This window comes from Apostichopus japonicus, chromosome 17 (assembly GCF_037975245.1).
Source record: "Apostichopus japonicus isolate 1M-3 chromosome 17, ASM3797524v1, whole genome shotgun sequence".
In the NCBI taxonomy this organism is placed as follows: domain Eukaryota; kingdom Metazoa; phylum Echinodermata; class Holothuroidea; order Aspidochirotida; family Stichopodidae; genus Apostichopus; species Apostichopus japonicus.
The window spans coordinates 13,213,997-13,240,379 of NC_092577.1; the positions used below are offsets into that span (position 1 = coordinate 13,213,997).

At 38.1% G+C, this 26,383-nt stretch overlaps 2 protein-coding genes and 1 long non-coding RNA gene across 4 annotated transcripts in view; all 3 read left to right on the forward strand.

Moving 5' to 3' along the window:
- LOC139984949 (monocarboxylate transporter 12-like) overlaps positions 1–26,383 on the forward strand; it is a 256,740-nt gene that overhangs the window by 96,123 nt on the left and 134,234 nt on the right. The window lies entirely within an intron of this gene.
- The window catches only part of LOC139984953 (uncharacterized), a 104,540-nt gene that overhangs the window by 48,259 nt on the left and 29,898 nt on the right, over positions 1–26,383 (forward strand). The gene's annotated exons all lie outside the window — the stretch shown is intronic.
- LOC139984948 (sorting nexin-17-like) overlaps positions 12,220–26,383 on the forward strand; it is a 39,044-nt gene continuing 24,880 nt past the window's right edge. The window contains exons 1-4 of one of the 2 annotated variants that reach the window (XM_071999101.1): positions 12,220–12,570; positions 21,774–21,972; positions 23,929–24,104; positions 26,229–26,319. In XM_071999101.1, coding sequence (XP_071855202.1) covers positions 12,511–12,570; positions 21,774–21,972; positions 23,929–24,104; positions 26,229–26,319 — 526 coding nt within the window. In that variant the 5' untranslated portion in view covers positions 12,220–12,510. The remainder of the gene's footprint in view (positions 12,571–21,773; positions 21,973–23,928; positions 24,105–26,228; positions 26,320–26,383) is intronic. The other variant, XM_071999102.1, reaches the window with a different exon arrangement.

Below are 26,383 nucleotides of genomic sequence, written 5' to 3' on the forward strand. Positions count from 1 at the left end.
AAACCTATCTTTCTTTAAGAAACGATATTGTTAATCGTATTAATATTTACGTATCTTTAACAGTTTCAGACACACGTTTCCTACTATTACTTTGAATTGAAGATTATCCGACAACTTGTGTGACACTAGTGTTTTTTCTTTGGTTTGGTCAACGTCCAGAGATCGCAAAATGAATTGCAGGTGCAAATGTATGTCTTTACCTTAACTTTACATAACATGGTAACGTTTCCTTCTATCTTCTAATTCTTGAGTTGTCTGTATGTTGGTTAACGAGGAAATTGGAAAAGCTTGCCGCATTGCGTAAAAGTTGTGAACATGAAGACCACCCTCGAACATGTTAATCATGACGGGAGCCATATTTGGCACATGATTCTGACATGTTAGTGAATTGTCCAATTGCCCGTCCACATATTACACAGAGGGTTATACAATGTATATTGTACACATGTACTTACTGTATGGACATTGTGGACAGCATTCTTCAGGGATGACTACGATATCAATTGATCCACACCCAGCATCAGAAGGACAGCCTTCAATTTCACATGTTGTTGTTCCATTGAAACATCTACAGTACGTGCACGGATCTAGACGCACCCCTTCGTTATGCAAAAGAAACTGTCCCCGGAAAGAGCAAGGATTTTGGTCCGTTATGTCGACTGAGATATAAATTTTGGACACTTATACACGTTATTACATTTGGAGACAATTTGTGATATCTCGTATTAATGTGATACACGTTTAAAACTGCTTTCTAGTGACACTCCCCAACTCCATCGCTTGTACACAGCTTGTATAGAGTGATGCATGTGTATTACCAAACAACTGCTCAATATGTGCATTATAAAACTAGGAAGATTTTAAGTATAAAAAAGAGTTTATCTACTGTAAGAGATTGCAAACGGTGAGTGGAAGAGAGTGAGGGGTGGGAAGAAACACGAGGCTGCTCCTCTCATTATAAATGATACGTTCCCATCCAATTGATCCACCTAGATATGAACTCAATGCTTTAATTGCTACAAACAGGAGATTTAATTCATGGAATTTCATAATCTGAACAAACTGCATTCATCACAAACAAATGAAAAAACAAAAATGACATCACAAACAAACGACAAAACGAAAAAGATGTAAGCATAAAAAATGACACATATTTGTTATTATTATTGTCATTTTTCTTGCGCTCCTTATCTAAATCTGTTTGATATGACAACTAGCTCTCTTGCGGAAAGGACATTATCTAAAATCTTATCTCTCTTTTACTTACCTGTACAACGTCACCATCATATGAAACCAGAGATATAAGAAGACATATGATATATACAGATCTTTTTAAGTAAGAAACATGGATTGACCAACATTACCAATTATTTCATGAAGTTGAAGAGTAATATATTACAGGGGTTTCTCTTGGATTTCTCGTGTGAGGGTTAACATGGGGAGGGGCAGGGGAAAAGATCGCCACCATAAATTTTCAGGGACGGCAACAGATTGCAGGGCAATCTGCTTCATAAAGGTCTTCGTCATTAGCCATGCAACAAGTGAAGGGAAATTTATCATTGACTTTAAACACATGTTATAAGCTACTTGTATGCTACTTAATGTATAACTAATAAATAGTCATTGCTTATCACAAATAGGTAGGCAGTTATGAAAGTATTTGCTATGTGATAATGAGAAGGCATGAATACTGAGTATTCAGCGTATTAATTTACATGCAATTGACATGAGGACAACCTTTAATAGGTTTTATTGAATTTAGCCTCGAATGGTAGTGCACCGCATCACTACTTTTTTCCTAGTACTCGGGGCTTGCTGGAATCATTCCACTCATACTTCTGTGCTTTGTAAATTCTGGTTAAGAAACGTTATTGAATGGGCTAAGGGAGTTGCCCAGAAAGTTTCTGTGATGTCAAAATGGAATCCGAATGTTAGCCGCTGAGAGTTAGTGAATTTGGCTCCATATTTCAGCCACCGAAATGGGCACCGTCAATATTTGCCTTGGGATTCACGGGGTTGGCTCCATATACCGGCCACAGTTTTATAGCCCACAGAACGCTGGGAAGATTTGGCGCCGATTTTAGCCGCAAAAACTACTGCTTTTTGACCAGGGACAGAACTTTTGTAGCTCAGTCTTAGCCGTGAAATATGTGCATTCTTCAAGAGGTGATATAAGAAGATATATTTCTTGAAAATTTACCTGGAACAAGCCGTTCATATTGTTTACCAGTGAGTATTCGTGGATAATTATGTATGTGTAATATTTGTAAGACCAGGGATCAAATAAGTATTTGTAAAATTAATATGTAAGTTAAGAACGATTCTGTCAAGATATTTCAAATATTAATATCCATTGAATAATTATGGTTAATATTCCCGATTTTATAATGTCGAGACAGTCGTGTAATTGTTGAAAACATTGTCAAATTGTTAAATGAAGTTGTTCTTGTGTGAATGCCGATAATTCGAACTGCACATTTTGCATAAATTGCCAAAAAGGAGCAAATTGAAGTAAACTATATCGTTTAAGTCAAATGATTTTGAAGATCAGTGGTTTATACATAAGTTGTAGTGAATTCATTTAGAGTTACCGTTCTGTAAAGATATGAAATCGAGCTATTTCGAATTGAATATTCGAAATCAGCATGAAAAGTATTGATGTGCAGGGGTTGATTAAATGGTCAGACAGATCGACTTAAAAGGAGCACTGTCGTGGATATCGAAACGTTTTGGTATGATGATTTTTAGGCATATTTGGTATATGCATTTGGACGGTATCTTAGATATGGTTTTGTTAATCCAATGTTTAGGGCCATATTTTGGTTATCCGTAGCTGGTCATCCGTAATCAGGTGCGTATCCAGGGGGGGCGTTGGGGGCGCGCGCCCCCCGGGTAAGGAAAAGAGGAGAGAAAAAAAAGAGAAGAAAAAAGGGAAAAGGAGGGGAAGAAAGAAAAGGAGGAGAGGAAGGAAGGGAAAAGAAAAAGAAAAAAGAGAGAAAAAGGAGAAAAGGAGGGAGTAGAAGATAGCCAAGACCTCGGGAAGAGAAAGATCCCTATTATATACACAGGGTAGCCAGTGACAGATCAAGGATTACGGAGGGGGTGTGCGCCTCACCCTACCCTTTACCCCGAAAACTCCATTTTTGACGTTTCCGTTTTTCCTCTCTAACTAATGTACCTGAACTCGACCGAGTCGTCGGGGAACATAACGCATTTCGGGAAGGGGACGACCGCCCCCCCCCCGAGCAAATTTTCTTTATGACATCGATAGTAATTTCAAAATAGACAATGCTTAGATGCAACTTAAAAGGCCTGGGAAGTGTCATTTCCAGCGATCTGGGAGGCATTTTCGGCCAAAATTTTTCTTGTACGCTTCGCGCCAACTCATGGTGGCGCTTCGCTTAGATAGTTTGCCTACAGGCTACGCCCTCCCTTGCCAGTTACTCGCTACACGCCTGTTCTAATTTGTAAAGCAAAGAGCAGATATAACATCATATCAATGAGCATTGAAATGCATGTTCCACGATGAACAGCCTCAAAAACTGTCAATGTGTGTAGTCAAAGGCGTAGGAGCCAGATTGGATTTGGGGGCTGTAATGACTTGCCCGAAAAAAAAGCCAAAATTTTTCGCGCGCAAAGCGCGCATTCAACATGTCGGTGCCAATATCATATAGGCAAGATCGGTCATTACATTTTATGGCATCGTGTACCACACGGTCCGTCAAAGTTGCACGGTATACCGCCGGATGCTAATGTAAACAACCAAATGTCTTATGTAGATGGAGAAAAACCATACAGATCCATTTATGTCAAAACTCTCTTTTACAGTAGTAATGTCGGCCAAGCTTACAACTTTATTTCAATTACCAAGGAGATCATTAAAAGCTATTCATTGCTATTTATTTTTCTTTCAGTAGGTGCCCGAAAAAAATGGGAAAACAATTGGGGGGGGGCTGCAGCCCCCGCCTCCTACGGGACCTACGCCTATGAGTGAAGTGTTCGGTTTCGATATACCTGATATCGAAAATATCTGCTATTTTTCTGTTCCTTCAACCAAGTTTTGTAAAAGCCATTATAAGAGGTTGCAATATTTTTACACCAATAAATTAACTGTGTCGGAATTTTCCAAAATTTCCTGACCAACTTTCTTCATCATACTTTCCTCTACTCGTTCAATAATGACCTGTCTGTTAGGGGTTCAAGGAGGTTTTTCTATATTGGTTGTCTATAGTCTTGAATTTTGTGCAACATTATGGGTATGTTTTGAAGTGATTTTATTCACGAGAAAAGTGAATTTTCAAATTCTAAACAAGTAATGGGCTTAAAACCTTGAAAAGTGGGGCTTTTGGATATTGTGGGCCGTGACGTAGAATAACCTACAAAAGCAATCATCCATAGGACATGCAATGAGGTCGAACATGATGTGTGACTGGTGACAATCTTCAAAAAGGTTATGGATGGAAAAAACTTTTGGGAAATACTTGGTTCTCAGGCAAAAGTGTACATCTGGTTGCTCATTTTTAAGCCCGAGAAGTGCCATTTCCGGTGATCTGGGGGGTATCAAAACCAGAAATTTTCTTGTACGCTCCGCGCCAACCGATGGTGGCGCTCCGCTTAGATAGTAATTCGCGCCCCCCGGGTTAGAAAATCCTGGATACGCGCCTGGTTATTGGGTCATCCGTGACCGGTATTACTTAGCGTATGAAGTGAACCGTCCCTTTACTCCAGCTGAACAGACGGTTAACATGGATAGAACATTTCGCGCCATTTTCTAACAGCTGACCTGTCTGCGACCTCTTTTGGGAATCTGTGAGCATTGACCTACCACATGCATGTCTGACAATTCCTGAGTGATAGTTTGTTCTCTGCCCGATTTAATTAACTTGTAGGCTAATAGGCCGATAAAAACCTCGTACAGTTTTGCAGTAGTTTTGTTGTGTTTGTCACACTGGAACCCTGCCAGATCATTTTGTGACCATTCTGATACATGATTGTTCATGTTTGCACATCATCGCTTCACCGTATGAATTTATTATAATTGCGATACCGTAGTTAATATTCCTAACGCTAGGCTCAACATTGACAGCATACGCTATAGCACTTAGTAAACGGCATGAAAAGGGCTGCACACACTTCCAAAGTCTAAGAATCAACATACGTTTCCAACATGCCTTGATAAATCCTTGAGTGTCCTTTTGGAAACTTGAAACGGCACCTTACGTGAATATTAGCAATAAAGGAAAGCCCAGACGGAACGCCCTGCACCAAAACTATCGCTTACTTCCAACTTCGGTATATGTATCGTGTGAAATACTATAGTCGACGTGAAACAAGCACCAGTTGCAGTAGCTAGGGAAGAATAGAGCACGTGGCCTGATATGTTTGCGTTTGTTATGTTTTGACCTCTACGTATAAACAAAACGGGCCGTATGAACTACGATTCATATCATACGTATAATGAAATTGAATGTTTTCGTTTATGCTTCACTGTGTTCCAGCTCTTTTCATTTGACTATATAGATGATCGTCTGTGTGAATTGTGTAGTAAGTACATAGGTCTTTACTTCCCTAAAGTATAGCAGCTTATTGTTGAAAGGTAAATCTACAGCACGACAAGCTTTCAAAAGAAGTTTTCTGATGACAAACAATGTGAAACTCACATAGAAGAGCAAAATATTCCACGTACACTACTAAAGTTGAGAATCACATCCCAATATCTTGCCCAAACCCGAAGAATGGTCGATTCAGTGCGACCTGTTTCGATTGGCTAAACATTCAACTACGCCCTGCATTAAAGTTGGATTAAAGTAGGAGGTCTGTGGTGCCATCTGGACAAATGGCGTTTATCAAAAGCTATCACATGAATACTATATAATCTAAAGCGCATCTAAATCATATTTTAAATAAAAAACATAAACATAATTGAGGTACAAAGTTGAACACAAACTGAGGCTAATGGAGTGTCGTTTTTTCGTATTTTAAGTATAGTATATCGTCCCGTTTTATGTAAAACACACGAAGCAGTGAAATACTATGTAACTTTTACCTGAGCTGGCGGAGAAAGTGTTACTCCCATATCCAATTCCATCCGAGGGTTCAGCATCACTAATAGCTAACAAGCCGGCACAATTTAGAACAAGAAGTAAGGCACTAAGACATCTCTTTCTTCCCTCCATATTTCCTTATATCGGTACTTCTTCAGCTATTTTACACGGAGAGAACTGTGCATACTGGGAACGACTATAAACGGGATCTCTGCTCTACCTATTTGAACAAAGTATATGGGAGCTTCAACGGGCCTCCTTATCCGCTCACAATTTCTTTCAAAGTCTACAATCGAGAACTACCGGAACTATTTCACTCTTTTTAAAACTTATGATTGAGTAATACTAGCTATGCTTTGGCAGATTTGACGATCAAACTCAAAAGCTGATTTTACTTGAATAACGCATCGCATACTTCTGCCATCTTCCTCTGTATGAATTGTATTGAATGATTTTTTTTTTTGCTTTTTATAATTTCATTTAGCATCCAATGTCCGATGTAAATGTTTTAAAGTTAAATGGGTCTAATCGGAAATAATTTACCCAGTGTGTTGTGCTATGATAACCCGTGGGGCTTGGAGTTCAAATTTCGACGTAATACCAGTCATACAACTAATAGTTTAATGGCCAGCTTAGAGCATGTATAATATTTGTTACTGACGTTCAGTTGATAAGCCATAACCACATCTTCTTTCGAATTATCTAATTGTGTAAATTCTTGGCATCCGTACAAAGAAAAAAACTTAACCACATTTGATTACAGGCTTTATTTGTCTCTCCAATTACTGTTAAAACCAGAACAAGGAAGTTTACACAGGTCAACCACATGTTGAGTATTTTGTTCACTAACTTCAGAATGAATGCATAGCAATGATGTATTATTCATCATAATCACCTTCGTGGAGCTTATTGTCTGAGTAGAGAGCGGTTGAAAGAGGTGGCGGAGGGGGGGGGGGGGGGGGCTGGGGATAATGATGGGACATGGCATCAGGTACAGATGTGTCCACCCAGTTTGATAATCATTGTTGTGCGTTGTATTTGTACATGGTGATGTGACAAAAAAGCAAAATATGTGAAAATGGAGGATGCAAAATGGAACAAATTAAAGTTGAAGAATTTAAAACAGTTGTAGATGTTGTACCGCTTTTACCTTTTATAGGTCAATGTAGTCCTACTTTACTTTTTGTAGCTATTGTAATGTTCTGTCTTTACCAGTGGGGAAGGTGTGGGGGACTTAGGTACCCGTTATTTTTCCCTCAGAGAAATTGTTGTTTCTGCATGGAGGGTTAAATGCAAAATAGTGTTATCATTCCCATCATTTTAATACATTTTTGTAGTACAACTTTCATATAAAATGAGATTTTTCTCAACTGTTTGGGATTTTTCATTAAACACAAGCTTAACATATATCATAATAATGGCAAATTGGGTTGCTCTTTTTTAATTTGTGTAGTGTAACTTACCATTATTGAACCACAAAGTGAAATGCACTTAATAAGGAAGTAACCATTTCAACATCGCAAGAGGTCATTGAACAAAAAAATTATAATTTCAGGATGGAGTAGAAAGTTTTAAATATATTATTCTATATGGAAATTCCTTTTGACGTTCATTAATGATACCCGCATTTTAAATCTAAATGGAATCCCGTTACACGTTAAAGCTACGTGTTGCTACAATATGTCCAAAGCATGTATAACATAAAACGTAATTGGTTATCATCAGTCCAGCGATTTGGGCTTCCAAGAGAATTATCAACAGTTGAGTTCAGAACAAAATATTTTGTGTCGCCCTACATTTTAATGTAACATATATATATTTTTATATATTTCATTTTTTATTTGCAAATATAACCTAATTATCTCTTTCTGTGATGTGATTTCGGTGGACTGTCCATAACTACATGTATTTTCCAGATGGTATCTTCTGTTAGTTAACGGTAGATTTTAGTACCGCTTAGTTTTGTGAAGGATTCATTGCAGGCAATACCTTTAACATCTCCCTTCCAACTTTCCAAGACATTATCATCAGACTTCAGCAACGACATTTATAAGAGTATCATTTATCCTAAGACTTCTGCAATTGAAGATACATAACACATTTATGCTGGTATCCAACGTAGCCTGATGTTGAAGATATTGCGGTTTCGAAATAATGAAACGTTCTGTCCTATAAGTTCTTGCTTAAATGTTGGTATGAAGAGAAATTACGCGAATACAAGGAGAGGGAGGAGAAGGGGAAATTCTAATTATGTTTCACGATTAAGACATAAAAAGCTGTACTTAGATCTATCCAACAGGACTGGAACCAACTCAGCACGAATCTTTCACCTAACTTTGTATATAGTCTAAGCGATCGCCGAATCAAGGTGACCTATTTTTGATATGTGACCATTACTTTCTGACCAATGAAACCCTCACTCACACACACACATACACGCACACACGAACATACACACGCACGCGCACACACACACCCACGCCAACCTGACTACATAGGTTCCTTTTGCTAAAGCAAGGAACCAAAAACAATATTATTTGCCCGGAAGCGGGGGCAACACATATCCGATTTGATATGGAATAAAAATAGGGAAAAACAATAAAGGTTTTTCGTTCAAGCGTAAATTCGTCGTAAAATATGTAATCGTTGTCGAGTCGTTGAATATCGTAATCCAAGTCGTAGTCGTAAGTAGCTATATCTTCTTTCACTGTGTGAAAGATTACGCTTATCGTTCGTCAGAAATTAAACTATCCATTGTTTTATCGAAACCAATGTCTCTTGACCCAGTATGAGTCATGACATTGATAAAGTTGTAATTGAGCGTAATTAATCTTCTAAAAATGAGGGCGCATTTCCGATTTAATAAAAGTGAAGTCCTCTACATATGCAGTTGTCAGTTCAATGTTAAAGGTGGGCTCGCTCGTAAATTCCAATTAATACGCGGATATATTATGCAGTGTTTGTCCCACATGGCTTGCCATACGCGTTTTCGTGTGTGTTGTGTGATACAAAACTCTGCAATAGTTTGTTTATACGTTCAGAACTGTTCAAGACTAGTGGGCTGTACAGTTTTGGTCGAGTTTTGCATCAGGCGTAGGCTGTAGTTTGACCAGGGAGCTCCCTGGTTTGACTATTTTTATGCCTACAATGTGAGCAGTCGAAGTCCGACCGGTTTGGGTGCCCTGGTTTCGTAGTTCATTCACCCATTAGGAAAGCTGTGCATGCTTTATCGAATATCAAAAGTTTAGCCTATAGAAGTACAGTAACCTAATGCCATTTTACTGTAAAAAACCAGTGTATTTCAAACTTTTACAGATGCGCCAGTCTTGTACTAACCTGAGTAAAGTATTTGAAATATTGTAACCGAAGTCGCGAGTCGACATTTTGTTACAGCTCAAGAAACTAATAGTGAATATAAATCCGATACACACTGGCTCGTGTCACAAAACTAAAAACGCAAATACAAAGTGAACAAATTTTCTGAAGTGATTACAACATTGGGTATCAAACGTATGGTCAAGTCCGTCATTTGTGAACAATTGGTATTTCATTTAATTTAGGTATGAATTATATATAGACACAGTCTGTATTTTTTTATATATATATATATATATATGCATTTTATTTCTATATCAGGAGGGAAAGACAAAGTATTTTTTGTCATATATCATATATAGATAAATATGTATATTTACTTATATTTGGGCTTCTGGCCACGGGCCCTTTAGGCAATCACAGAGCACTTGCCCTAGCTGCACCCCATCCTCGTAACCGGTGCACCGAATTAAAAATAACGAAACTTGAACGGTAAAAGGGAAGTAAAAGACGTTGCCATAAGGCGGCTCCACCCTCTTCAGAAATGATTGGCATTTGGCAAAAAGGGAATAAGAAATGAACAATAAATTAATAGTTATTTCCACTGAACTACTGTACTCCAGAATTGAATATCCTGCTTCTTGTTCCGAAAGGCTCCCAACGAAATGACAAAAAGTCGGCAACGGGGATGAGGGTGGGAGGGGGTACCCAGCCCACCACGGGGCTACCACTGCACCTCATCACAACTGACTCGAATTAAAACTCTCAACTTGATACTAGTCAACCAAAAATTGTCCGAGAGTTGAACTGAAATTGGATGGAATTGAAGGAAAAAAAATACTAGCTGTCAGCATGGATCATACTCTATACTATTGTGTGACCATATAGGCGTACGGGCTCTAGTCAACCAGGAGGAACACTGGGGGAAGCTATTTTACTTGCCAGAGAAATTTAAAATTGCCCGAAAGTTCCTAGCATGATTAATTCATTTCAAACTTCGACGTCAATGAAGGACAAAAAGATCCTTACAGGCCTATGCCTGACTATAAGATCATTGAACTATCACAAAGAACTACTTTTTTAGCTCTTGGGAAAACACCGAATAATCTTCCATTTGCCGAATCCTGAAACTGGGAAGTACGGGGTGGGGGGGGGGGGATCCGTCTTGATCCGCAAGTATAGTGAACGTTCACCACAACAAGTGTGTTTAGCTTGGGACTATAGAATTGTCAACCTTGTGAACATATATTTTTGGGGGGATGGGGGGGGGGAGGGGAGTCGGCAAATTAAAAAATACAGGGTAAACAGAGGGAAGGAAATACACCAGTGCATGAGAGGAGGTGAGAGACAGGACTGATTGATCGTGTCGATAGTTTTTTTTATATATACATGTGATACACGAAGATAGACGTAAAATGTAGCATCGTTTCGACACTACAAAGGGGACCCTCCTCCGCCCCCATCCTCCACACACACCCTCCCCACGTTCAATATCATATCCCCCTTGCCAACGGAAATAAACACAAGTATAAATAAACCGATACAGATATTTGTACCCGCTGTTAATCCGCAACTATTCCGGCTTGTTTAAATCGTGTAGATTGACGGCTCCGCCGTCCTTTACTGCTTGTAGGCCTATATACAATAATACAAAGCTGAATGTTTCTCCTTGATCGAATTTCCCCAACCTTGCCCGCCTTGAATTAGAGGGTGGCCAAGCGACTGCTTCACAGTCATAGCTACTATCGAACAAAATGGACGAATCAATTGATCTCAATCTGGAGATGCAGATGTATCAATAGCTGCAGATCCAACGGTTTGTGAATGTCGCACGACCTGTTAACGAAAGTCTGGGATAAGTGCTTGCCCCTGTCGTATGTATGATCTCTTTTGTTCAGATACGTTCTTTTACTTTCTCCGGAATACGCCTCCATGTTTAGCAACCTTTCGTGCGTCAAATTACAATCTCGATACTGTGTTACTGCAAACTGGCTGTATTCAAAATACGTACGAAAACACTGTGCTAACTACCTATCAACTTGAATATCCACAACACTGACCAACGTACAGTAAACCATGGAGGTAAAACACCTCCATGAGTTAACAAACGTACATCACCCGCGGCCATAGCTTGCATCACGATACCGTTCACAGCCAGGTACAGCTACGATCAGGTGACCACTCAGAAAAGTCATGTGAGTAAAGGATGACACGCAAAACCACTGAAATCAAAGCCCCCTATTTCTAAAAGTATACGAGCGCCCCCACATTTAATGTTACAAAGTGGGTATATAGTAGCCTGTTTTCCTAGTAAATTGTTAGTGATAAGCCCAGGACATCATAACCGTCATCCCATGTTATTCAAGCATGTGGACCTATCGTTAGGGATACAGTTTTAAGTAAAATGAGGTGGTAAATAATGTTTGTCATTAGGCTTTAGTCATATCGCATCCGAAAGGACAGCCGTAGTCGATCTGGAGGCCTAGGCTAACTATATCCAGGGTCCAGTGAATAACAATACAGTAGCTGAGCAGACCATACTAGTAGAGTAATTAGATTCTGAATCTGAACGGGTTAAGTCGGCAAATGTCCTACAAGAGGATATCAACGCCAAACGAGCGTTACAAAGTATGAGTAAGAGTTATAAGTTATTAGATAACACAACAAGAGTTAGTTAGCTTGTCTTTGAAACATTCTAGACTAGATGGATGCATTAAATAATGTCTGATGACAAAGCTATCCAGATTCTTATGAAAGTGCTTCTACTGTCGCCTCCTGTAAGGATTACCTGTGAAACTTACAGTGCGCTGCCACATTTTTGACGATTTTGGCAGCCAAATGCGACACACCAAAATAGAGGCGCCCTTGTAGAAAACAAAAATGGAATTGTCAGTGGCTTCAAAACATCGCTGCAAATTCCCATCTAGTTATTTCGCCATGTACAACATATGAAGATCATTGGTCAAGTACTCTGTGTGGGATGTGCTTTTGTAAAGGTCTCTTCGATCACTTGAAAACTTTCATAATAGAATGGCTTGAAGTTGCTGTCAGAACGGTCTGATCAACCATACTGTAGAGATTATTTCATGCCGAATAGACATTACTTGTACCCTTGTGTTTGCCTTTGTAAAAGACTTTTCGTAACTTCAACATGCATTTTTCCATACCTGACACCGAAGAGTGTAAGGATGACAGGGGCTCTTCCTTTACCGTAAGTCCCTGTTACCTGCTACTGTGGGCATTATTATAGCCTAGGCTAGGCCTAATGTAGCATACAGTAGGCTGTGTGACTTTGAACTTAGTACCTAGACTAAAGACTAGCGTATTTAGAGGCCTTTAGAGGCTATTGTGAGTCTAGGTAGGGTACCTGTCCTTATTTTGATAACGTAATCCTAACGTTAGACACCAACGGGCTGGCTTTGGCGGTAGCCTACAACATACTTTTGACTGAAGTGTTGTAGCCTTGGCCTGTACCCCCCCCCCCTCAAGTTAGTGACTGCCATGGCTTTGGAGGACAGTTGAGTCTTGACAAATGGATGGTTATCACAGAATAAATAAACTTGCATAGCTGGAGGCAAACAAGACCTTGTGTACTAAAGTATTTAGTACACAAACAATACTGTGGTTCGCGTTTAGTCGAAAGAGACAGAACTTTATTTAGAGAAATTTGATGTCAAAGTTAGCAGATTCTCACTGACCAGAAGCGTATAAGCTCATAAACATACAGGTCACCGTGTGACGTCATTCTGCGTAGTGTACCGCAAGCGCGAAACAATAACAATGGACCATTGCGTTCCACGTACCGTACTTCTCGAATGAAACTGAAGAATTTATTAACTTCACTCTTCCAATACACATGCAGTTACAATCTGAGAAAGAAATGAATGTAAGAAATGTTCACACATTTGTTGACTCATTTTGGGTAGCAATTCTTCAATTAAAGTAAATTATGGTTAATAAAACTTCCAAATGTCTGGTGATATTTCGTAAGATTCGCTGCTATTAATATTATAGGCCAGTATACATACTGTGCCGTACGATATCGAGGTTTTGGCGAACGCAATTGAAATGCCTACCTTGTGAAATATGTTGACATTTCTTTTTTTCTTCTTTTATTTTGCAATTAATCGTGTTTGCAGTTAGTGGATGCAATATTTATCAAATCCATTTATATACCTGTATTTACCTGTACCCTCCGCTTCTCAGCAGATGATAGGCGGAGGATGACGGAGCAGGGAGCCTTAATGGCTCATATGAGCTCCCACATTACTTCTCAGGAATTTGTCGAGCTGGCTCTTAAAAACGTTGACAGTGCTCGCTAATACAGCTCTGGCAGGAAGGCCATTCCAAATGTCAATTACTCTTTGTGAAAAAAAGAACTTTCTAATATTCAGCCTACAGTGCTGTTTGTAAATCTTGAAAGGAGGGCCTCTCGTAACAGTGTCACTGAATATAAAGAAATCGCTGGCTTGAATGTCCTCAAATCCTTTAATAATTTTAAAAACCTCAATCATGTCACCGCGAATACGTCTTGTCTCAAGTGAAGTGAGATTCAACTTCTTAAGTCGTTGCTCGTATGAAATCCACGAAATATAAAGCTTTGGGTATGTCTCAGTCTCGCTGCCATAACGTAAGGCTTTCAGAAAGTCACAACTCTACGAAAACAGATAGACAAGGGTAGGGAACACCACTGTAAAAAAAAGAAGCGCCCTATAGATTCCATATTCCATACAAGTTAAAAAATTTGAAAACTTTTACCGTCTCACAATATACATGCCTGCAAGACATATCGTCCATATGTGTTAGTGTGCATCACTAAGTTAGCTTTGTGCCTAGTTTCGTTGGTTCTGCTAAAGAGAACTACTGTAAGTCACACAGGGCCTTTTGTACAGTGTACTCTTTTGTAAAATGATCTTTTTTTTACCTTCAACTGTGGGGTAAATCATGGCTGAAGATAAACAATTGAGTATGCACATTAGAATAATGGTGCAATTGTGGCTAATGAGTTAGGCATATAGGGAGACTTTACCTTTGAGGGCCTCTGCATAGACAATACTGCCTATAATACATGTTTGTGTGAAGTGCGCTGAACCATGGAGTTTCCATAGCAACTCCCTGGCTGAACATATATTTGCCTGTAGACGGTGGGAAACCCCCGGAGCGAGAAATTCTTGCGGGAGCTACTTACAACATTAATCCAAAACCTGCGAAGTTTATCGTTGGTTTGATAACTGGGAAACGAAAAGAAACTTAAATTTTGATTTTCAAGAGTGTTTTGGCAACCTCCTTCTACACAATTCGTTGGTATTTTGATTTTAACAGTATGACAAGTGTCGCATCGGTGTAATGTTAGTGCTGAAGTGAATAGCTTGATCGAAATTTTCCTCAACCAACTCAGCAAATGTACGTCACAGGGTGACCTGCAGTCACGTGAGCGCTTAGGAATTTTTGCCAAAAGAGCAAAAAATTCCTTGTCCAAAATTACTAGGTTTGATCAAGTTTTACTGAGTCCAAAAAGAAAATAATACAATGCGCCAAGTACAGCGCCATACATCCATGGAAAGGTACAAGTGTAAATATTCAATGTAACATAAATTTGAACGGATTAGAAGATGTTACAGAAGTTTTTCTCGCTTCAATCGTTTTGGCTCAAAACTGTCAAGAGTATGAATGTCATTCTGGTCAGATCTGATCAAGTCATGCATAGAGTCATATAGGCTAAATGAAGGAGACAGCAACTAGGCCTACTGTAAACCACACACTGAGATATCATCATTGTTGTATTCTAAAAAAAATTGGTTTGATTTGATTTATTTCACACCAAAATGTAAAAGACAATATAGACACATGTTGTAGGGATAACACAGAAAAAGTCTTTCCAGCAGACTTATTTCCACTGTGGTCCCTCTACTGTACATACAAAAAAACAACAAATAGAGAGAAAGCACTTTTAGCATCACAGAATTACTGACTACCTTCCTATACCTATACCAACCTGTATGGGCATGTGAAGTCTGCTATATAGTGATTCAGTCCAGATATATACCGTTAGCTGCTTTAGAAGTTAGCCTGTGGCTAGGCACTTAAATATTAATTAGGAAAACTTTAAATTGGTATTAGCTAGGGTCACTGTACATATTTATGAGTTGTAATTATTGATGAGCAGTCTCAAAGATCACAAATCTTTCTGGCCAGAGCTGCGTTCTTTAAGTTAAGTGGAAGTATTTGGAATGGAATATTTGGGAGTGCAATAAAAGCATCCATGTGGTTACTAGTGTGGGAATCCTGAAGCAATCTTTGTTCGGGATAGTGAGCATATACTATGGTAGGGGGTTGCTTTGGACAGGAAATTGTGTAACTCAATGAAAATCACACCTTAAAAGTAAATGTGCACATTGATACAGACTAAATTTTCTGATATAAAGGACGTATATAGGCTCACTGAATTCACAAAGACAAGCCAAGTTATCAAAACAGGAACTCAGCATGTTAAATCGAACGTGGTTGGCCTACTTTACTTTGCAGAGCGTGTCATCAAATTATATTCCTCAAGCTTCTCGAGTTTGTTGTGTCTATGCCTAACAGTGGTCAACTGGTCTTGTTTTTGTGCATAGCACTACCAAACAGTGCCAAGTTCAGTGCAAGTGAAAGTGAAGTCATGCATCAAGTGAAGAGGAATGTTCTCCAAACCTCTTTATCAGGAAACATCAGCTTTCATGTCTTGTAAGGACTGTGGATGACTTTTCCGTCAATGTGTGACATCCTTAGGCAGCTTGATTGTACATCCTTGTATGTCCTTGTACAGGCTTGTACGTTCTTGTACAGGCTTGTACGTCCTTGAACAGCAGTGCACCTAAATTTTGTTGTCTTTTTCATATTAAATAAAGTACTTAATGTTTTTACTAAAAATCAATGCCACTGACTGGTACTAAGCAGATGAAGGATTGTCATTTTAAATCAAAACAATTCTATACATGAAATCAAAGAATAAAATAACACTGATATGTCAGCATTGGTAGACATATATCTAATCCACCTGAAAAGGTAGTATATATTTCAAGTTTGAAGTTCATTTCTACCAATTCACAACACACACAAAATTGATGTTTCATAACTATTTTGTGAACGTGCATAGATAAGACATGAATCTTTGCTCAGACTGACACCAATGTAGGATTAACAAAAGATGAAGTGATTGGTAGAGGAACCAGAATTAGCATAATCTGGTCACTCCCCCTCCCCCAAAAATAATAAATAACAAGGATCAGCAAATGACCACAACAGAGAAAGAACAAAGAACAGATGGTTCAAGAGAAGAATTGAAAAATTGAAAAAAAGATTGTGGAACAATTGAAACCTAAATACATGCCTATTCTGACTTCCTTGACATTCATAAATGTACATACACGTCACCACTAATGCAAATACACAAAAAGGTGTAAACATGTATCTCACACATATGCATTAACATACACATACACACACATATATGTGTAGCAATTTTTTGTTTTCTTTTAGAACAAAATACGTGGAGGCTTCACAAGGAGAAGTACATGACATTGACTGGTGAAGTTTGATTATTTTACAACCAACCTTATTTGACCGGCCAGGGATCAAAGCCACTACCTCCCAGATACTGGGTTTCACAATCTAACTATCTAATGCCACCACCTTTATCCTCTCGACCTTGGCAAATGGAATAATTTATCTTAGCTAGATCTAAGGTATACAAGTACAACTCCCTGCCTCCATCCTTTAATTATTCATGCACTGTTTATAAATATCGAATTACAACATGTCAATGATAACTGCAGAATTCACTTCTAAAACCAAGAAGTTTTTCATAAGACCATTTTTCACTCATTCAATGTCAAATCTCGGATGGCTGTTGCTGGACCCTCTCCAAAAATGACCACCCTCATTGCATGATTATTGCACCATGATATATGCATATCTGAAAATTTCAGTTACATTGCTTCAAAAATGGCAGAATCACACTGTGGCTGAGTGGATAAAGGCGGTGGCATTTTAAGCAATAGCAATTTTTAGCAATCAGTGCTGGTTCCGGGTTTGATACCCAGCTGGATCATAGTAAATTAGGTTTCTCAAATTGAAAAGATCGCAAATTTGAGTGAAATTGTTGAATTGGAAGCCACCCATAGTGTAAGTTGTAAGCCATACTTCACTACCTTGAATACTGTACACATGTACACATGTATGTACTGATTGACATTCATTTTATTGTAAAGTCTTTAATTTAAACTGGTGAATTAAACCAGAAGCTGACAGTATATTTCAAATATTATGTGTAAATATGATATTGAAATATGCACAGCATTGAATTGAATGACCTTGAAGTACAGTACAATACTCAGGCTCAAAAACATGTGGAACAGCAACACACACAAAAAAATTCTTTTTGTTAAAACCCAGACTTTGAGGATTTTTTTCATTTAAATATAAGGCAAAATACCCTCCTGAAATTGTTTGTGCAAGCAAGGTGGTACTACGTTTATCTCTTCAGATTGTAAATATTTTTTTTCAAAATGACACGTTTTGAGTTATTGGCTGTCAAAGGCGACCACTGTTGTGTACACAGCAGAGCCACTGTACAACCTCATCAATTAATGTTGAGAAAAGCTAGAACCCTGAAATTTGGTAAGTTGTAAGTGCTTTATTGGTATGATTAAAGTGAAAAAAAAACTCACAGCTATGATACATGGTTACTGTATGTTGGTAAAAACTTGCCATCAAAACCCCTTCCTCAAGCTGAATCTCGGCATGAAATAGCAAATTAAAAGCTGCACAACTTGCAAATGTATTACCAGAAAGCAGTGTAATCATTATTTTGTATCTTTTGGACTAGAAATGTAACCTCTGAAAGAACCTTGAAGCAAGAGTTTAGGAGCAATATATCACTAATAATAGTACATTTTTTAGCGTAAAATACCAAAATTGAATATTTTGACACTTTTGTGTTGACCTAACTCCACAAGAGAATGCTTTTATAGCCTAATGGTTTCATTTTCCATTTTATGGGATAGAGTCTATAGGCGTCTGTAATAGAAAGGTAGTAGGATGTTTACTTGGTGAGAAATGAGACTTCAAAAATCAAGAAAATGCCACGGTGGCGAAAAATTGCAGAATTCCAAAGTGTTTTAAAATCGCCCAATTGTGAAGCAATGCAACCGAAAGTTTCAAAATATGCTTATATGATGGTGTTCCACACATACATTAAATTTGGTAACTTTTAAGAGCTCTACAGTAGTTGAACTACAACATGCTCCCATATTATTATCTCAATACATTACATGTATAGAGATATTGTAACAGTAAGTGGGACTCTCTCTTCTCTTAAAAATTTTTCAGCGTCTTCATACAAAGTTATTTTTCTCTGAAATTTCCAGAGCAAGCATATATCATATAGGCCAACAAAAGTTACTATTTTTTATTCCAGAATTGTATCTCATTCCATGACTTTTTTACTGATTTATGTCCAAATTTGGCCAAATCCCTCTGAAAAACCGTTGAACCAAGGCTTTTTTGCACACGCTCCAAAACTTGTTTGTTTCCTTGTTTTTGATAATTAAGCCCGCCTCCAAGTCTGGTTTGTAGCAGATTGGCAATGATTCAAGCCCCGCCTCCAAGTCTGGTTTGTACCAGATTGGCAATGACTCAAGCCCCGCCTCCAATTCCGGTTTGTAGCAGATTGGTTAGGACTCATGGCAGCTACATGTTGGATATACAAAAATGGCCACCCTCGCGACCAATTTTCAAAATTTATTGCACACTAATTTCATACACATTGTCGTACTGCATTTAATTTATATTAGGACTTCGTCAGTTTATAGCTCCATGGTTTTAGTAATATCAATTTAAGGATTGTACTGTTGTTCAGGTAGTTTTTCAGAGCAAGAGTCATGATAAGTTTGTTTGATTGCCCATCAGGTATTTTTGTATAATTACGTATACACATTGTTGTGTTTACAAGTTTAGGCTAGGCCTACAGTAGTGCATCCTATATTAGGCCTTCATTTAGTATTGGCCACATTAGCATTGTACTGGTGGTGTTCAGGCAGTTTTGGGCCAGGGTACAGTAAGTTTGTTCGATTGCCTTACAGTGTGTTTTCATTTTAACTTAAGTTTCCAACTTATATTTTAACTGTGACTCCATAAATTTAACATAATGTGAATGGGATAATACAACAACTGTTAATTTGGAATAGAGTGTATATTGTGCATATCTAGAACGAAGCATCATTATGAATTAACAGCTTGTTTGGTATATATCTTTAACACCCCCCCCCAAAAAAAAAGGAATTAAGAACAAAAATTATAATCTATAACATTTTATTTTCACTGGAGTATGTATAAAAGAGGAGCCAGCCATAGCATCACAACTTTTATAAGACTATAAAAATTGGATAAGGTTATGTTTTATTTTAGGGATGCACCCGATCCAAATTTTTGGATCCGGCCGGAACCTGATTTTGCCGGATAGTACGTGAAATCCGGCCGGATAAAATCCGGCCGGAACCGGATTTTTTCATTACACAAAAGAAATCATTAATAAGAAGTAGAAGTATGAAACAAGGAGCAAATCTTAGGTGAGGTATATGCATATTACAAAGAAGGTGAAATTAAGACCCCATTTATGAGATTAAATATGACTTGAAGTGGTGTAATCTACATTCTTTAATAAAATAACTACAATATTATACTGATGAAGGCTGCAAGAAATGATTTCACTGCAAACTTTATTTGTTGTATATAGCTTCATATAATTACAGTAGTTGTATTGTTTTGGTTGATCTTTAGAAACAGTGGGTCAGACCATTGAGAAAATTAAATTAAACATGTTAAACCTAATGTTTCCTTACTTTGAATGTTTTTATTAATTTTTGGAAATAGTTTACATTGATTTAAGTTAATACCAACACCTTTTTAAGGGATGATTCAGACCAGATTTTGAAAAAGATCTGGCCGGATTTTGAAAATTATCCGGCCGGAACCGGATAATTTCTCACTATCCGGCCGGATAGTCCGGCCGGACCGGATATCCGGTGCATCCCTATTTTATTTATAAGGATATAAGATGTATAACTATAAGGTTATAAGAAGTATGTTTAGCTTTCTTTTGAACCTGTGATGTTTGACATCAAATATTCAAAGAATTAAAAGAAAATACTAAAATGGAGAGGAACTGGAGTGGCTATAAGGGGAGGAGGAGGCCACCCATCACTGTCAATTAAAAAATTGTAATCTACTTGTACATTATTTTTTCCAAGTCATAAATCCACGAAATCTTCATGTCAAAATTATTGAGAAGGAAAAACGTGGGTTGTTTTGATACTTGGAAGTGTACACAGTTTTGATGGTAGTCACCACTACAGTCTACAGTAACGTACAGTAGGTCGATAGGCCTAGCTTTCTCAAGGTGGGCATCAAGAATATGGTCGAGTTGTTCGCCTCTTCTTATTTGACTGTTGTCATTGACGTCAAACTATATGACCAAAAATATTATATATATTGATATTGATAATTGTAGAGACAGAGCAAAGATATGAAACTAGGAATCGAAATTAGAACTTCCAGTATTGAGATACTGCATCATTGATGCTCTTGTATAATTCTGTTCCAACACCGCAATGACATATTACTAACTGGTAAGTCTCGTTCTTTCCACAGCACTCTGGTAATTATGTGAGACTGTATTTTGATTATTTGACACTTTTTTGCAAGGAATGATGTTTCTTACACTCTACAGTGTGTGGCTGAAAAGTTGTAACAATTTGTCTTATTTACCGAAGTAAAATCCTACTCCGAAAAAGAAACATAAATAAACACAAAAACAAAACACAATTTGAAGAAACCTAAACAGATCTCTTCATCCTATTTGTACATCAAGGGAAATTTTACACTTGCACTTTGTTACTTCATCAAGTATATTGTATATATATATCGCATTATGTCTAAAGTGGTAACTAGAATTTACTTAAATACAAAGAATTTTTAAATAAAAGACCATTTTTCACATGATATATTTCTGTTTATATATTATGTGAATATAAATATATAGTGTTAGCTGGGTGGTTAATGCCGGTGCCTTTCAATCATAAGGTCCCGAGTTCGAGTCACTCCAAGATTAATGTATGTCGTCCAGTTACAGAGTTGTTGACAATTGAAAATTCATAATCATGGACGTTAAATATGAATCTAAGAGACTGACTTCGGTCAGCTTGCGGCTTTGATAAGCCAATGATGGCTTCTTCGCAAGTTGCTACTTGCAGAAGGATCTAAAAATACATGTATACATACATAAACCTTTCACTGAAGTGTTGTACTGTACGTAGCCATGAAAAAAGAAAACTGATCTCTTCATGCTCCTCCTCTGATGTCCTTTCCTTTTGACAGAGTTACAACCTTCATGTCAACGGTGTCTTTCACTGCTCGGTGCGATATTCGCAGTTCCACGACTTCCACGAACAGCTCAAGAAGGAGAGTGGGAATTCATTTTATGGCCACGACCGGTTCCCTCCCAAGAAACTCCTCCCTCTCACATCAGTACAGAAGAAGGAGAGGAGAGAAAGATTAGAAAAATACATTCAAGCAGGTGAGTTCACCCGGCTGGCTGTGTCTCCAAGCTAAAGTCTCCCGTTGTGCTAGCCAGCCAAGATATATATGCAGTTGTTTCGAGGATATTATAATGAAGTGAACAATTTTGAGAACTTAAATGGTTACATAAGTTGCAAACTTAATTTTGTAGACCGTGAAACAACAGGTTATCCATCTAGGTTGTATTAGTTTAGGACTTTCAGTTCAATCTGAGAAATGATCCTGTGAACATCTGTGGCTGATCAATAAAAATGGCTGGACTAATTTAATAGTAAGACTACTAATCCAGTTGGTCAGATGCAACAGGAACAACTCAAAATGGAGAAACAACTACTGGCATAGCCTCAGATTATATGTTGACAAAACCTTTGGATAAAAGTGTTTCATGCTAGAGTAATCATGAAACACTTAATGGTTAACGATTCATAAGTTTCATATCATATATCTTACTGTATTATCACAGACTTTACTGTAAGTTGATATCCTATAAAAAGTTTAACACACTTCCTACTGTACATACATGCATACAGTATATACACACTATCCTACACAAAGCAAGAACATTCCATTTGTATACTGTAGTACCTAGTTGAGGTGCGGGGGATTGGGTGCTGCAGGTGTTACCTAAGTTGCCTTTAGGTTTGCATATTTAGGGATTTTAACTGGCTGGGATGAAGTTACCAATGCTTTAACGATCAGTTTTGGTAGAAGAGAAGTATTGAATTTTGCAATAACTGTTTCAATTGTACTGTATAGTGCAGTGGATTAACTTCATCTAATCTAAGAAATAGAACCGGATTGAAGATGTTGTATTAACATTACAACTCTGACACTCTAAGAGTCTAATATACAGTATAATTTCAGTCACTCAAACAGGATAGATTGCTCAGATTGCGCCAAACTTCTGCAGTTTGTAGACTAACAGCATCGTCATCAGGGAGTGTAGCTTTTAAAACAACTTAGACTGTTGTTACACTTTACTACTGTTAGTTGTACTGTTTCAATTTAAATGTATGTATACTGTACAATGTACAGCAAGTAAGGAAGTACTGTATGCCAGGTCTGTTATGTAGATGTTTATTTAAACTTCATTTATAGTAAAACAGTATACTTGGTTGACTATAGCTACTTAACCTTCCCAAGGCCCTTAATAACATTGAAAACTGAAAAGGAAAATATGAGAAGAGGAAATAAAGCATCATGCCACAAAGGTCGTAGGTGTTCACCAGACTGCTGCATTTGTTGTCTTGTCGTGCCAGTGGCGAACGGTCGGATTACTTGAGCCACCTGGACAGGGTGTCCTTTACATTCTCCTGAGAACAGTGCGTGGGGTAGGATGAACAGAGATGTCGTAGTTCCTCTCATTACTTCTGTCCATTTGGGGTACCATTTGAGTGCCCTAACTGGGCACCACAGCTTGTCCTCGGTGAAGGAAGGACAGTGTCTTGATCTCAGGGATAAAGATGTCTCGCGGTAGGAAAGTTTGATCCAATACCTTTCTCACGGCATGGTTCTCGAACCTGATGAGGAGGTGTAGACAACTTCTCCTCCTCGCTGACGCCACTGCAATGAGGAACAGTGTCACTTGGTGAGAGCCACCAATGAGGCCGAAGACATTGGTTCGTATGGTGGTCTCGACAAAGCTTGTAATACTGCCGCCAACCTCCATGAGGGTGCCAGTCGTCTGACTGATGGCCGTCTGTTGGCCATGCCTCTGATCATCTGGGCTATGTCCCTGTTGGAGCCCACTGTGGAGCCATCTGGGAAGCCGTCGTGGACTGCGGCCATCTCCAACCTATAATTCTTGATTGGGTTTTCGTTTTCAATGATTTTTGGCGTTTTGTCTTGCTCATATATTGCAGCGAACAATGAACAAGTGTAAGATTTCTAGGGTTAATGTCTCGATTTCATGTTTAAAAGAGTTCTTTCCATGTATGTAACTTTTCATGTGCAGTCAGTCAGGATGGCCGTATCGTCAACGGCGACCTATTCAAGGGGTTCCTCTTAAGTGCGCAGAAGGAAACGAGGCGAGAAGAACCGCGAGATGAATCACTCAATGTTTATCTGATGAATGGGAATAAAGTTACCATCGATATCAAATCTACAGACCAAACGGATGACGTTACAGAGGTACAGTGAAAGTAATCAGATCTGGATTTTATTTCTAGGTTAGACCGAGGTTAGAGTACTTAATAATCAGGCATGAGCTTTTTCTGCGAATTCGCGGAATATCCGTGGTTTCTTTTCTACCTCGGGACACAAATTATTATCCTAACACACTGTAGCATAGGCAAACTGGAGCCTATACCGCAATTTTTGCAAAATTCTGTGATTTTTTTTCCCCCAGTCTCATCCCTGTTAATAGTCTTTTAGATGGTGTTGATTTTCTAACAAACCTGAACAGAACAACAAAACTTTCTGTTTCTTCTCTCCATAACCATAGTGCCTTCCAATTTGGAAATAAAGGGGGGAGGGGCAGAAGTATTTTTCTCCCACCTTTTCTTTTGAATGAGAGAAGCACTCCAGCTAGGGTAATGTTAAAACCATCAGCTTCATCCCAAATTTGAATAGCAAAAGTGAAAAATAATACAACCTAATAGGGGAATCTACAGTAACTTTTCAATTTGTGTTTTCCTTGAAATTTTGACCAAAAGGAATTTGTACAGGTAACAAAACAAAAAAAACTTGGGCATAAAACATTCACAAATTTTCAATGTCCCACCAGAACATAGTCTGCAAAACTCAAAACACTTGTGAAGACCCCAAGCCCTACCGGTTTTCTCCCCAGTCACCTTTTGATAGCCTCCCTATGCCTCTGATAATATTTCAAAATTGTTTGTCCCCAGGGGCAACAACAATACTTTCGCAAACACGGTTGCAAATTGATGAGATTTTACGTATCCGGAAACGTCGACAGCTATAAAGCAAACTTTCAAAAGATATCACATTTCAATGAATAAATCAGCAAGAAGATTAATTATGATATCTTAAGTAAATATAATACATTGAAGAAACTTTTAAGGCAAAACTTGCTAGATATCATTCATATCAGTCATAAGACACAAAATCTCAATCCAAAATTTTTCACTAACGACTTATGAAATTGTTGAAATATGACACCGAGAAACGGATAAAATGAGGAATGAACAAACCCAGCTGGGTGATGCATGATTGAAGTGTTATCAGGCTGTGTTTTAATTAAGTCGGTGAATGGCATCTGAATTTCATCTTGGCTGTCTCCCAGAAGTTTCTAATATTTGCCTTTTTTTGTAAAACACATGTGAGGTGTCAGACAAGGAAGGTTTGGAATCAAAGAAACTTGAGATGTTTCTTCATGCTTTATTACACTGGACATGAAGAAGTGACATGTTATCTGATATAGCATTAATAAACAGGCCCCCAATTATTTTTGTAAAATGTTTACTAAGCGTGTGTCGTCATACCGTATAAGAAGTATATATTCTGCTACTTTAAACATTCCTGCCACCCGCACAAGACAGCTTGGCGACCGTGTATTTTCTGTAACAGGGGCCAGGCTGTGGAACGACTTGCCGTCTTCGGTAGCTAATCAATCCACATTTCTCTCTTTCAAAAAAGCTCTGAAGACAGTTCTCTTTAATGAGGCCTTTAAGTAATCCTTTTTTTTCTTTTTTCTGTCTTGTTGCTGTTTTTGTTCATTTGTATGTTTGAATTTTTCGTTGCAAAGCGCCATAGAATATCGTTTTAGTTATGGCGCTATATTAATGCCTTATATATATATATTCAATGTAACCCATGAAAATATAACTGGTGAGCAGTGAGTTCAACCTACCCCTACGGTAGGTTCTCAAAATTGCATCCTTTGTTGACTTTTGCCAAAAACACACACTCAGAGCTGCAGGAGTTAACTGGGTGGGTCCATGCAAACTCAACTTATTGACGCATATCTTTGCAATTTTTTTAAGTTTCCAACGAAAGAGGCACTTTTGAAATTTAATAAAAAAAGTGTAATTAAAACAGTAGCAAAAGGGCACAATTTGTCACAAAAAAATGGCAAATTTGAGGTTACCAGAAAACTTGTACAGTAGGGCACATATTCTCCCCTGTACTCCCTGGTTCCACTGCACTGCCCTGTTTCTAAGGTAACATGATCGCATTTTTGGAGATGGGCTACATGTATTGTATCTCGCCATTAACATTTTTAACTTTATTTAATATTTACAGTTTTATGACTATTTCTTTCCCCTGTGTTAATTGTCATAACTTTTTTTTCAGGCTGCTGCAGCAAAAATAGGGCTTCCAGATGATCTGGTCTATTTCTTTGCCTTGTTCATCATGAAGGAAACGAAAGAGAAACATGCAGAAAGTAAGTACCTGATCAACTCCTGATAGCATCTAGGCTGCCACTTACACATTCATGTTAATCCATT